The sequence below is a fragment of the Lactuca virosa genome, chromosome 5 (genome assembly GCF_052849685.1).
Source record: "Lactuca virosa cultivar CGN04683 chromosome 5, Lactuca_virosa_CGN04683_v6, whole genome shotgun sequence".
Lineage (NCBI taxonomy): Eukaryota > Viridiplantae > Streptophyta > Magnoliopsida > Asterales > Asteraceae > Lactuca > Lactuca virosa.
Window position 1 is genome coordinate 388,923,624 of NC_136430.1, and position 14,338 is coordinate 388,937,961.

The following is a 14,338-nucleotide window of genomic DNA, read 5'->3' on the forward strand; positions in this document are numbered from 1 at the left end:
CTTAATGCTTTCTGTTCTTGATTTTGTTCTTAATACTCGATTCAAACATGCTACAATTGGTTTGTATTTGTGCATATGGGTGTTTGTGTGTGTTTGAGGAAAAATCGACAGTGGGGTAGCGGAATTTGAGAGAAAGAGTCAATATGATGCTTGGTTGACTTTCAAAAGTCAAGGTCTTTATTTGAATTTTTGGAGATATAATGTGTTTTAAATATATATAATTCATATTTTTGATGTAAATCTCATTTTTCGATTCTCGTGTTATCATACCTTCTAATGAATTTTTTCTGAAAATGTCTGCTTGATGTCTCGGTCGTTGTGGTTTCAGAAACACGGACATAATTCAATTCCGATATACCAAATTCAAAGAATTAACGTTTAAAGTTTCGTGATTAATAGGACCGAAGTCGAGAGATTTTACGAATCTGATTTTGGTCGAGAATAAATTTTTTATAAAAATGAAATAAAATAATAGACCATAGTCTGAATTTAAAAACGTGCTCAAAAGTGATTTTCGAGGTTCGTAGCTTGATTCAGGAAAATCAGATAAATACTGATTTTTTGTAACTTTAAAGAGACATAACTTTCTCATACGACCTCCGTTTTGGACGTTCTTTATATCCACAAAATCAAGAAAACGCAATCTATTCATTTTTCTTATCCATAACTTTCAAATATACTTAATAAAAAAAATTTATTTTTAACGCTACAAATACATTTTATTTTTGTTTATTTTTTAGTCAATCTTCAACGATAAACGGTTTAAGCAGTTTGGGATGTTCTAAAAGGTGATTATGAACATAATATTTTTAATATACTTATTAAACATAAAATTACCCAAAATTGGTCATTATTACATAGCGATTCGTGGTGGTTTGACCGCCAAACTCTGATCAATTTTTACCAATTGTAACGTATGGCCAATAGTCCTCATAGAACCTTTGCAAATCAGGAATTATTGTGGCAACCATGATGCACGCAACCTTAGTTGCGTCGTCATAGTGTTTCTTGTAGGAGACTATTTCTTCAGGAGTAGTAGTGGACTCATCGATCTTGATAAGTTATTTCTTGAGGACATACACTTTTCCCTCGTATCGAAGATCCATCTTCATGTTACACATCCAATCATTATAGTTGGTGTCTTCCAATGTCACCTTGGACACGATTATGAGAAGGGAGAAGTTGTGGGATGAGTTTTGAGGAGAAAAAGCATCACCAAAAGTAGACATCTATAGATAAAAAATAGTTTTAGTTAGATGACAATAATCCTTAATATTTCAACCCATGATTAATATTTATGGCTATGCTCCAAAATAAAAATTCACAAATAAGAAGAGGGTTGTCATAATCTTATCGCGAATTTATAAAGGTAGGTAAAATCAATTCCCCAATTTCGAACTATGAAATTCATAGATCTTTTTAGATTCATTGAATCTATCAATGACATATTTAATCTCAGATTATGCTCTTATATTTGTGACTAGGATACCGAGGATCACAAACAAGATGTGAATAACCATACAAATATGCTTGACACTCTCGTTTTCATTTATCATCTGTCATTAACGTGTCGGTTAACTACACGCGCTCCATTAATTATGATAATTTTCGAGATGCCAATTATCACTCTTTATAGTCACTATTAGTGTGTCGGTTAACCACACACGCTCCATTAACTACTAATAAAGTATAATGTGCAATTCTATGGATTAACATACTTTTCACATTTTCCTAAATTAACTAAGAGTGATATTTTATAAAAAAAGGTTTAGTTACTTTATATCATTATACATATTAATGATATTATATCATATCAAACTCGTTCGGCTAACGACCACCTATCAAAGAAGAGAACAGTAGGTAAAAATGGATACACAATGGCGGTCATTTTATAGGATGCTTCCTAAAACTCCCTTATAGTATGGCTCCGTGAATGAGGTGTACTAGCGATTTGACCGACTTGTCTTATACATATATTATATTAATCTTTTAATTATATATAGTATAAGTTGTATTTTAAAACTTTTCTAAAATACTAGGTTTAAGTTTAAATATAAAATGAATTTGATTTAAAAATAAACCAATTTTGAGTTAATCTTTATTTTTTAATTAAACAGTTAATTAATTTAATTAAATCAATATGGATCAAACAATTATTTACAATTAAACAATAAATAAAATAATTCAATTTAATCCTTATCCTAAGCCTTCGAGTTTTCGAAAATAGGCTAGGATTTAATAGGTTTTAATTGTTCAAAGGGGTTCCACAATTGTCGAAAATAAGGCAAAGGGGTTAGGGTTTCTAAAACCCTTATAGATTTCGAAAATAAAAGGTGGAGGCTAGGGTTGCAAGAACCCTTTGGAATTTTTGAAAATACCTCCTTAGGGTTTAGTTTCTATAAACCCTAATTTTGATCTAATTCAACATTATGCAAGATCAATGAGAACAATGGATCTGATACCACTGATGAATTTTATATGTAACAAAAAACTATTTTTTGGCAGAAAAACAAAAACCCTAAGTTTGCATGCACCCTAAAGGATCTATGTTCTCACTATGATTTTCAAGAAACTATTCAATATTAAGAACCCTGGAACTACATTTCTATTTTCGAAAATACTAAAGGGTTATTAGAAAATACATACCTTAGTTTATTATTGCAGATAAACTAGTAATCCTTCCTTTTTGGTTTTCAGAAAGCAAGCACTAGAAGTCTCGTGCCTCTAATGACTCACACCCAAACCCTAGCAAATTGGAGGCTAAAGAGGAGAGAGGAGGGGGAAGGAATTTTTAGTTTTCTCTCTTGAAAAAGGGATAGCCGAAAATCATAACCCCAAGAGGGTTTATATATGTGACTAAGGCATGCTATGGATAAGGCAGTTTCCTAAGATAAGTTCTAATCCCTTAACTTTCTCCCTAAGGCATCCAAGGGTCCCTTAATGCCCAATGAAACCCTAGAACCCTTCTAGAATTCGTCCACCCTCTATGGGAGGTTCTACAATTGGTCAATGCTCAACTTTTGAGCATTTTCACCTTTAGTCCTTCCACTTTTAATTATTCTAAATAATCTCAAAATTAATTCCAATTAATTTCTGATTAATTTTTAATTAAAAAAATACTATTTCGTATTAATATATTATTCTCATAATACATTAATAAATTATTTATTTTGATTTCAAATTAATTTATTAATCATATAATAAATAAATAAATTAGTGTCTCTCTCCAAATAACATTCCAATCTTTTACTAGGTTTGAGGGCAACCCAAAAAGACTTTGCTAACAATTCAAGATTATACTAATTTATTTATTGGCTTAGACATCTAATCCAACAATTTTGACCTTAGCTTTAATCGTTAACTTTTTGACCAGTTTGACTTTAGGTCAAACTAGGGTAGAGTTGCGTTTTTGACTAAGGGTTGCTCTCAGCTTGGTTTTAGGAAGCTTGGGTTGGATGTTCTGATCATGCGGTGTTGTTGGGCTTTTGTTGAATAGTTCAGGTGAGTCGTCTCACTATAATTGTGGGTCAAAGACACCAACACCGACCCACTGGATTGTGTTATGTAGAATGCTAGTTGTCTTTGTGAATCTTGCATGTATGACTGGGTTGAAATACACACTAAGGTTGGGCCCACTATGTATGCATGGGTTGAACTAAACCCCAGGTTTGGGCCCCAAGGCTAGGCCCACTATATTATGCTTGGGTTGAAATAAACCCTAGGGTTGGGTCATTTATTCTATGTTCGGGTTGAAATAAACCCCAAGGGTAGATCCATTATTGTATGTTCGGGTTGAAATGAACCACTGTATGTTCGGGTTGAAATGAACCATAGGGTTGGGCCCATTATTTCATGTTTGGGTTGAAACATACCCCAGGGCTAGCCCATGATTGTATGTTAGGTTGGAATATACGCTAGGGTTGGGCCCATAATGGGTTGGACCCATTATTGTATGTTCCGATGTAACACTCGATTTTAGATTTGCTTCGTTGATAGGTGTTGCGGCCCAATCATCATTTGTCATGAGGCTTAGGGCCTTGGGAAGGAAAGGATTTGGCCCAATTCGGATGTGGATGTCATAGTATAAGTGATCCAAGTGTTTAATTGTGTCTTCGGAGGCCAAGGGTATACTCGTAATTGGATATCTAGATCTTTTATGGTTTTTGGGTTTTGTTCGGGAGCTTTTAAGGTCTGGGTGTGTTGTTAGGAGCGTAGGGCTTCTCGCCACCTTTTCGTGGATATAAGGTTCGTTGGAAGCAAACCTAGGATGAGGGAGTTATGGCATTTTGAAGTTATTGACAGTTTTGGTCCTAATGGAAATATTTGGCAAATTAGTCTCATGTATGCAAAGCGGCATGCACGTGAGTACGCCCAGCATAGCTATGGATAATGAACGCGGGTGGTCTTTGAGTACGCTCAGCGTACCAACGGGTACGCGGGGCGTACTCCCTTCAGCCATGAAACCCTAAATTAAGACCATTGACCCTATTTAAACCTCATTTCTTTCATGAACCTCATCTTGTACCCATCCCTGAGACTTCTAAACCCTAGAGGACGACCTTTAGCCATATCTTGGAGCATTTAAGTCATTGTGAAGGATTTTTGAGCATTTTTTGTATACTTTGAAGAGCTTGGAGCTTGTTGAAGAATCACCACCTGGGAAGGAGCTTGTAGATCCAGAGGTTTTCCATATTTTGCAGTCCATTGGAGGTAAAAACCTTTGATCTTGTCTTCTCATTTCATAGATCTACTTTGGGTTGGTTTTTTGGCCATTTTAGTCCCTTTTTCTTGTTCTTGGTGAGCTAAGGTTGTTTTAAGAGCTCAATCTAGTAGATATGTACATTGTAAGGGTCCCTCATTCATAAAGGTGCAAGCTTTGTGGATTTTTTGAGTTCATGCATGAGTTAAGACCATCCATTAAGCTCTTTTGAGCTCTAGAGTCCCATTAAGCCATGCAACCTAGTAAAGCTGCCAACTTTATTTGAAAAGTCATCCATAGGAATCAGACTGGAGAGTTGGAACAAGGGCTGAAGTGATTAAGTGCTTATTGGAGAAGTTTGGAGTCCAGGGGAGTATGTTGGGCGTACTGGCCCCAAAGGGTGTACGCTTGGAGTACCAGATGAGTACGCAGGGCGTACTCGGTCTGGTTGACTGATCTTGTTTTGTTGACTTTTTGGGCTTTGGACCTTGAACTAGGAGTTGTCTAGGGTTGACCATTCAATATTTCAGGCCTTTTTGGATATTGGGCCTTCTCGGGATAGGTCCATGATGGATTTGGGCCTAATTCGGGTAATTGGGCCTTATTGGGCCTTGTGGTGCCATTTCAGGTTCGGACTATCTTATGGGCTTGTATTGCATGGGGTTTTGTTGGGCTAGCTTTGATTATGTGTTTTGGTTAAGAAAAAGTAAATGGGCTTTAGGGAAAGGCCCATGTAAGGGTTTGGGCCCAATTTGGAAAATTGGTCCATTAGTGGGCTTTTATGGATCTTATGGTTTTGGGCTTGAGCCTTAGTTGAGAGTCTTGTTGGGCCAGGGGCAAAATGGTCATTTTTCCCCAAGATTTGATTATGGATCATGTTTTAGAACTCAATTGCTAATTGGGTGATATTTTGGTATTGATAGCTTGGGAAGTCGTCAGGGCTCTTTCAGTGAGTCTCCTCACTGTCTTATGGATCGAGGGCACCAATGTCGGCCCATTTAGTTTATGTATTGTAGGAAGACCCGGGGGTTAGCCCTTGGCATTATGTATGAAAGACCGGGAGGCGGCTCCTGGCACACTGTATGCAAGACCAGAGTCTGAACTCTGATAGTTAATTAGTTAAGTTGTATAAATTGTATGTTAGTTGTCTTTGTGATGCTTTCATGGAAGACCCGGAGGTGGCTCCTGGCACTTGTCTGTAAGACCCAGGGTTGTGGCCCCCAGCCTAGCAAGGAAGACCACAAGGCGGCTCGTGGCATAACGGCAAGACTATGTGCGACACATAGCACCTTTATTGATTATGATATATGAATGATATGTATGGCTCGCGGTTATGTATGACTTGTATGGATCATTGGATATGTATGGTATGTGGTATTTGGGGTAGACACTAAGCTTCGTGGTTATGGTTTTCGGTTTTTGTTTCAGGTACTCCGGTTTTCAAATGAGAGAGCTCGGGATAATCGCCGCGCATACACCCGTGTTTTCCGCAATATGTGATATTTAGGAAATGAACTCTGATGATTGTTTTATTTGAAATGTTTTCGATGTTTTGAACAAAGTTACAATAGTGTTTTAATTTATAATAAAAAAAGAAATTTTTGTCCTTGATTTTTGGGTTGTTACAAGGTCCGACTTGATTAGACTGCATCTCCTGAAAATTTATTTCGCTATGATTGTTTATGATTTCACTCTGTTGTTTGAGAATACTTTTACTTTGATCGTCTTTTAGGATAATGAATGAATGGTTTTGACTTATTTAAACTGAAAATTTTACTCGGTATTTTTGAGACGTTACATGACAAATGTCGTCGCTATAGAGCCCACCTATCCTAACAATGTGTCTTTGGTATAGAGTTGGCCTTTAAACCCTAACTACTCATACATCAATTTGCACTCCCAATATGATATTATAACCCCACAGATTATTAGACTCCATCAGTTAACTCCTTCAATTAGTCAAGCAACTTCACATGTTACCTCCAATAACCTCCATCTTTTGTACACTGTAGGACCATCCTCCAACTTTCGCTAAAATATTCAACGTCAACTATTTCAATAATACTTTCTTTAAACACGCACTAACCATACCAAGTTAGATCAAGACTTCATGTTTTCCATTTTCAAGTTAAGATTGAATAATATTAAGAAATAATCACATTTCTCAACAGTAATGTTTGGTGATTCTACTAGCATACCATTCGTAGTGTTGTAACTTGGCATGCAGTCTAATCGATTGTGTTGGTCGAGTGTGTACTTTTTGTTTATGTACTTCTCCAGCTCAGTGCTTGTCCTTTTTTATATGTTATCGCAATTCAAAAAAAATGTTAGATTTTGGTACTGTCATTAGAGAAACGTAATGACAAAGGAATTGATTATATGCAATGCAATGTAAGTATGTTGCTCTTATCAATTACATACAGCTATTATCAGTAAAAAAGAATTGAATTGCTTTTCTATTATATGTTGAACAAATATAAGTAATTAAAACTTCTTTGTTGGGTTATTTTAACACCAAATTTGGCAGGTCTACAAAGAGTTTTGGTACGTGTCGGTTGAGTACCATCAATCTACAAACATCATGTTCTATAAGTTCAATTGGTCATGTAGCTATTCCAGTACACTTGAGTCAGCATCGAATGACATCAGCAATATTAAGTCAATATAGCATCGACCCATTAGCAGCCTCCATAGCCCCACTTAACAGAAAAATCCATATTGTTTGATCACAAGTGATTAAATAAATCCATGTGATTAGATTTATTATCACAGATGATTAGATAAATCCATGTGATTAGATTTATTATCACAGATGATTAGATAAATCCACTTGTTTTTTAATCACAAGGGATTTTATAAACCCATGCAATTGTTTCTTTTATCAAAAGTAATATTAATTAAATCTTTGTTCGCTTTTTCTTTTGTTATGGAGTTAAAAAACATCAAAGAACCTGCCACAGTTAAATACATCAGTTCAACTACAATGTGGTATATATAAAGTTGCATACATGTTTACATGTACATAGTACCTGCAATCTTGAACATAATAATGAACATGATCAAGGCAAAGCTCCAAATATTTGGAAGAATTAGGCAACTTCATACAATCATATCTCAAGAAACCATTAGACCATCTTCCCCAACACCTCCGCACCTGAAAACTCATCACCTTTCGTTGCTTGATCAGTTTGCTCCCGACATGCACACACCATTTGTTTTCTTCTACCGGAACTACAAAAATGGTGACAACAACATTCTAAAGCAATCCTTATCACAGTCTTTAACACAGTACTACCCCTTCGCAGGTAGGATTCCAACCCCTTTTTTACCTTACATCAACTGCAACGACGAAGGGGTTGAGTTCCTTGAAGCTTTTATTGATAGCCCACTGGATGACTTCATTCACAAGAATGAGCAAAACGAAACCCTAGACCAACTCTTTCCTTATGGCCTCAGTTGCACTGTTCGTGCTTCTTGCCCTAAGTTGCTCGATGTCCAGTTGAACCATTTTTCTGGTGGTGGAGTGGCAGTGGCTGTGTCCATGTCGCACAGGCTTGCTGATGGAGGGACCTTTTCCAACTTCATCAACCATTGGGCCACCGTTACACGTTGTCAGACACCAGTAAATCCATCTTTCATCTCATCCTCCACAAGTAATAACATTAGGTTGCCTAAGTTCGTTATTAAGGACTTGGATAAAGTAAAGTATGCTACGAGGATATTTATGTTTCCCAATTCAAAACTAAATGAGCTGAAGAAGAAGGTTATTGCCACCGGCAAGGCTCCAATGAAACCTTCTCGAGTTGAAGTGCTGACGTCTTTACTATTTAAACACGCAGTGAGTGCAGCGGAAACAAATTCAGGTTCTTTAAAGCCATCAAACCTGTCTCTAGCTACAAACATGAGGAACAAGTTTGTTGAAAACTATTCTGAAACAGCAGCAGGCAACTTATTCACGTTGGCGATAGCAAAGATGGAGGAATTTGGTGAAATCAGGTTGAGTGAGGTAATATCTGAGGTAAGGAAAGCAAAAATGGGTCTTGAAGGAATGAGAGACGAGCAAGAAGTAGTTGAAAAGTTGCTAAACACATTCTCAACCTTACAGGGTGATATTTATTATAGTTCAAGCGTGTGTAGGGTTCCATTTTATGAAGTGGATTTTGGGTGGGGAAAGCCAGTAGAAATACTATTACGAATTCCAAATGTGGATGAGAATACTATCATTTTGATGGATACTCCATCCGGAGATGGTATTAGAGCTCATGTGCATCTTCCAGAAGAAGAAATGGCCATTCTTCAGAAGGACAAAGAGTTTGTTACTTATCTTCAAGACGTTTAAAAATGTATATGCCGTTTGCCCGTGATTGTTCACTTGATTATTATCATAAATTCATGGATTGCTTTCAGTAGGTTTGAAAATAGAAACCCATCAATCTGTTGAAATCCATGGTAATCAGTTAATTAGGATCACATGTTAGATTCACGAAGAGGGAATTTCTTGTTCATTTGTTTATAGATTTTTAAATTAAATTAATGAAAACTCTCAGTTGGTTGGTACCTGCAATTGTTATGTCCTATACACTAGCAGTTAGTTTATAACTTTTTCTCTTTTAATCATGCATTTTAGCTTATAAAAGAATACCAATACGAGAGCTGTAGCCAGAGAGAGTCGCAGCTGTACCTGCACCTTGTTCACCAAGGGAAAACAGCAGCAATAGGGGAGAAAGAAAGAGAGACGAAAACAGGGGAATAAGAACAAGGACGAAAATTACTTACTACCAAAGTAATATCCTATTAAAACTTTAACAAATAAAATAAGTATCCTATTCTAGTATCCTAGTCTAACTTTAAAACTGGGAAATAAACTAATTTAAAAAGAAACTTCGGGAAATAAACTAATCTAAAACTGGGAAATAAACTATTTTATTGAATTAAACCAACATTCTGCTCCTTAATTCAGAATTTCCTTCACTCCTAGCTTCATACGCATGTCTTCAAACTTTATTTTGCCTAAGAACTTTATGAAGATGTTAGCTCACTGCTCAAAGGATGCTAACATGTCTTCTCAAAGGGTGCTAACATGTCTGACCACTATGCCACCTCTTACAACACACTGATCAGTAATGAAGTGATAACGGGTATATATGTGTTTACATGTCCCATGGAACACCGAGTTTTTCATCAATTCATGGGCTGACTTGTTATCAACATTAAGAACAACTAGACTAAGTAGAACTCCAGTTAAATCATGGATCATACAACGTATCCATATCCGTTGACAAGCTTAGTGGTTGATGGGGTTAGAAAGGTCTTTTTAGAGAAATAAAGTGTTTGAATACAGCTGACTTAGTCAAGAGAAATGTGGTGCACGTGACTTACCAAGTCTAACGCTATCTTCTTTTTAGTTAGTAGTCTTCGTGTTCTCTAGGCATTTTATTTTCTTTTCAGTTGTCTTTTATGTATTTAAAGCCAATTTGGCATCTAGTAATGCATCATATTTCTCAGTGAGTAATACTCTCGGACTATTATATCATTGTGGTATCAGAGCGAAATTCAGATCACTAAAGAGAGAAGCAAAAATGAGCGATGATAAGTTGAAGGTGCCTGTGTTTGACGGTCATTATGAACACTGGAGTGAGATGATGGAAAACTTGTTGCGTGCAAAGCAGGTCTGGAATCTATTAGAGAGCCCACCGTGGGGGTTGCCCAGAGCGAAGCAGAGAAGAAGAAACTGGAGGAGCTAAGAATGAAGGTCTAACAGGTCAAACATTACCTGTATCAAGCCATCGATAGGATCACTTTTGAATAGATCCTGGATCAAAAAAACTCTGAGGTAATCTGGGATTCAATGAAAAAGACGTATGCAGGGAATGATCGAGTAAAGAAGTCCATGCTGCAAAAACTCCGTAGAGATTTTGAAGTTCTAGAGATGAAGACGAGTGAAACCATACCGTAATATTTTGGTAGGGTTTTGACTATCTCTAATCAAATGAGAAGCAATGGGGAGATGATGACTGATGTCAAGATAGTTGAAAAGATCCTTCGAACCTTCACAGAAAAGTACATGTTTGTGGTGGTGTCAATTGAAGAATCAAAGAACATTGAACAAATGTCCATAGAAGAACTATAGAGCACATTGATTGTTCATGAGCAGAAGTTCAAGAAGAATGAAAGAGAAGAGGAACATGCATTAAAGGTAGATACAAGCAGTGGCGGAGGTAACGGAGGGGCTGTCGGATGCCTAGCCCCCTCCAATGCAAATATTATTATGATAGGATAGATACACTAAGCCCATCATGTATTTAAAAGTCCATATAATAATATAAAATATAATGTCCGTTAGCCCCTTTAATGTTTATGACATGAGTTTTTTCTGGATACGAGCATTTTGGTCGCAGTTAATTAGAAAGACATTAGCCCCCTTTAATGTTTATGACATGGGTTTTTTCTAGATACGAGCATTTTGGTCGCAGTTAATTAGAAACACATTAGCCCCCTTTAATGTTTATGACATGGGTTTTTTCTAGATACGAGCATTTTGGTCGCAGTTAATTAGAAACACATCGAGTAAAAGCCCAACTAATACCCTACTTTTAATTTAATTGGCATAATAAGAATTCAATATTAACCTAGCCAGTAGCCACAAAGACATTAATTACATATCCTTTTTTTTCTTTAAAATAAATGATGGCTTTGAAGATCAGTTTCTTATTTTTGTTTCTGCCTCCTTCTACACCAATTAATCAGCTAATTTTTCTTTTTTATTACATTTAGTTTTAATAGTAATTTGTAATTGATAATATTATCAATTTGTTAATCGTAAGTAGTTAATGTGATATGGTTTGATAATTTGGTTTATTACGATTATAAATTTATACGAAAATTATGAGCAAGAAAAGAACCATTGATTCTTTTTTCAGACGAATAAATTTATAGGAGATATTATGAGTAAGAAAAGAACCATGGATTCTTTTTGCAAACGAATAGCAGATGCGCGTGATCAAAAATTGCATTCGGTTAGTGATAATACTAAAGAAGATTTTGAAAATACACACCCACAACCTAATAGGAATAGTAACATTGAAGAGCTCAATAATATTGAACCTGAAAAAAATTTATATGTCAGATTTAGGAGAGATATAATTAGATTCTTTGATTCGTCATCCAGAGAATGACCTTTACTGTTAAGCTATCCAAGTAACCAATGTGATGATATTAGACAATTATATATTAAATTTGGATCATACCAACTTCAAAACTCAAAGTATCAATTCAGTCCTAGTGGTCGTAGTGGATCTATGCGTAGTTTTCAACAACTTTGGTTCTAGAATTTTCGGTGGTTGGAATATTTTGAGAAAAAAGATGTTGCATTTTGTTTTCCTTGTTTTCTATTCTTTATGATTTTTTCTTTTAAAAATTTAGACATTACTTTAGTCGGGTATAACATTATATTTCACTATATTATTATGATGTGAGATTGTCAGCCCCCCTTATTTTCAAATCCTAGCTCCGCCCCTGGATACAAGTGACAGTTCAGACTCTAGAGGACGTGGTCGAGGTCGTTCAAACTACACAGAGGAAGAGGACGTGGAAGAGGAAGGAACAATGTCAAAAAGGAAACTGTCGAATGCTACAACTGTCATAAATTAGGGCACTATTCCTATTAATGCCCTAGTGCAAAAGAAGCAAACTGTATTGGTTTTGATGAGAATGAATAAGTTATGCTCATGGCGGATGGGGTGAAGAAGGAAATGTGTTCATGGCTCAATCAGGTGGTGAAAACAAAGGATTACTGTGGTTTTTGGATTATGGATGTTCTAATCACATGTGTGGAGATAAAGGAAGATTCCTAGACCTAGATGAGGGCTTCTCAAGCACTGTTAAGTTGGGTAACAATACACGCATGAACGTTGAAGGAAAAGGAAACTTAAAGTTGATCTTGAATGGAGTAACTTATGTGATAAAGGATGTGTACTATGTTCCAGATCTCAAGAATAATCTGTTGAGCATTAGACAACTTCAACAAAAGGGCTTGTCATTCCTTTTTCAATATGATGTTTGCAAGGTTTTTCATGGATTGGTTTTTCATTTGTCACCCCAGGCATGCCTGCCTAACTGTAACTAGCAGTTCAGGTGTGGGATTGTCAATCCCGAATAGATCTATTCACAAATCTCACGCTCTCCCTCCAGGAGACTCTGGTTATACTATGATAGGATTTAATGCAGTACACCAAAGGTACAGTTTTGAAGTAGAGTCTCATAATTCTGTATTAACTTGTTTACGTGTAGTTCTGCAGTGATCTACTGTAGTGAAATCCGTGTGAATACTGTATGAGATAATAATTATACTTAAATAATTATTAAGTGTTGTACTCTTGTAGTAGTGTATATCATAAACTAAATCAGTCATAGTTTATATGTGTAGTAGTGAATACTCTGAATTCGTAAAAACTGTGTATTGAAAACCCCAAACTATACCTATTATAGTTTGCATGCATATAGTGTAATTGATGTGAATATTGAGTCTGAAAAACTAAGCAATTATGGTTATAAGTTGAAAACGTCCCTTATGCTCAAAATGGTACAAAAGGGATAAAATAGCTAACTGTTTTGTACAAATACGGAAAATGTTTGTCTGTATCAATTGCATAAGTTTTATACTTATTTAAAAGTACTTTTCTATTAGTTCACAAAATAATCTGTGTTTAGGCTTGAATCCCCCCTGAAAACGTTTAAAATCATAAAAGTGTAGCGGTATGAACTCACTTTTTGTCGTGTACAAGCGTCGAATCAACGGACTGAAATGAAGTCCTTCGAGTCGTAGCGTGGCACTTAATGGAATCCTATCAACAAAAGGGCTTGTCATTCCTTTTTCAATAAAGTGCTAGGAAAACACTTGTCTTCGGTTAAAAAATGTTATCGGGACTTGATCGAATCGAGGAAAGTGGGTTTTCAGCCAAAAGGACCACTTAAGAAGTGTGTACGGCCGTGAACGGAGTTTACAGTCGTGAGGAGAGTTTACGGTCGACAGGCAGTTTACGGCCATGAACTAGGGTTTACGGCCTTTGAAGATTCAATGAGTTTACGACCGTAAACGGGTTTACGGCCTATGAAGATTGGCTGTAAACTCAAGAACAAGGGTGTTTGTTTTTGCAGAAAACGTGCTCCAGATACTCCCAATCGACCCCAAATGATGATTTTTGATGTTTTTCGGAAGAAAAGGGGCGTTTTAGGAGTTTACGGTTAGGGGTTCTAGAGAGAGAAGGAGAGAGTTTCCGGTCAAAAGTGTTCAAATGAGGTTGGGGGTCTCATATATATAGGGATTTTGTGGTCAGTGATGGGGTCCACCTGGCACTGACCGCAAACGAGTTTACGGTCGTAAACAAGTTTACGGCCGTGAACTCCGGTCAGGCCGTGAACAGGCTGTTTTTCGAGAATAATTCGAGTTTCGCACGGTTTTGGTTCCGACTCGCATATATAAATTTAATTATATATAAAAGAAGATGATTTTCTAAATCAAAAAGTTTGACGGAAAATTAATAAAATCCAAATTTTATTAACGGAAATCGTATAACAGAAACGGAAAAAGTTTCGTGTTGTCACATCATCCCCCCGTTAGAGGGAATTTTGTCCCGAAAT

The 14,338-nt window shown here is 36.3% G+C and overlaps 1 protein-coding gene across 1 annotated transcript; it reads left to right on the forward strand.

Annotated features, from left to right (window-relative positions):
• Nucleotides 1-7,696: 7,696 nt before the first annotated feature.
• LOC145116153 (akuammiline synthase 1-like) lies at nucleotides 7,697-9,263 on the forward strand. Its single transcript, XM_079052497.1, has one exon. It carries the CDS (start codon nucleotides 7,716-7,718, stop codon nucleotides 9,036-9,038), a length of 1,323 nt encoding a protein of 440 aa, XP_078908623.1. The 5' UTR covers nucleotides 7,697-7,715; the 3' UTR covers nucleotides 9,039-9,263.
• Nucleotides 9,264-14,338: the final 5,075 nt, after the last annotated feature.

Bases quoted from the DNA above. Each gene is read 5' to 3' on its own strand.
- LOC145116153 (XM_079052497.1), top strand. From the start codon at position 7,716: ATGTACATAGTACCTGCAATCTTGAACATAATAATGAACATGATCAAG.